Source organism: Eimeria tenella, genomic scaffold (genome assembly GCF_000499545.2).
Source record: "Eimeria tenella Houghton genomic scaffold, Eth_scaff3147, whole genome shotgun sequence".
Classification (NCBI taxonomy): domain Eukaryota; phylum Apicomplexa; class Conoidasida; order Eucoccidiorida; family Eimeriidae; genus Eimeria; species Eimeria tenella.
Genome location: NW_013543008.1, coordinates 1,096 through 1,430, shown reverse-complemented (window position 1 = coordinate 1,430; position 335 = coordinate 1,096). Strand labels below are relative to the sequence as shown.

General features: G+C 54.0%; 1 protein-coding gene across 1 annotated transcript in view; it reads right to left on the bottom strand.

The window, feature by feature from the left end:
* Positions 1 to 27: 27 nt before the first annotated feature.
* ETH_00039820 (uncharacterized protein) overlaps positions 28 to 335 on the bottom strand; it is a gene marked incomplete at both ends in the record, with an annotated part of 1,333 nt that continues 1,025 nt past the window's right edge. Inside the window, one exon of the mRNA XM_013376110.1 lies at positions 28 to 250. Within this exon, the coding sequence (XP_013231564.1) occupies positions 28 to 250 (223 nt within the window). The remainder of the gene's footprint in view (positions 251 to 335) is intronic.

The window sequence follows — 335 nt, the reverse complement described above, 5'->3', positions numbered from 1 at the left end:
CGCTTGCCGTGTTTGCTGCTGCTGCACCTGTCAGGTCTGTTGCTGCTGCTGCTCCAGCAGCAGCAGCAGCAACGGGGCTGGGCCTCAAAGACCGCGTGTTCCTCGCTGCGCTGCTGCTGCTGCTGCTGCTGCCGCTGTGCAGCAGCTGCTTCTCTATCAACTTCAGAGTCCTCAAAGCCCTCATCTTCAACTTGTCGAATTTTATGTCCCGAATTTGAGGCAGACATAAATTCGGGTCGTTGCTCACCTCCTACAACAAACGCTAAACCCTAAACCCTAAACCCTAAACCCTAAACCCTAGCAACTGAGCGCCCCAATTAAAAGGGCTCAAACAC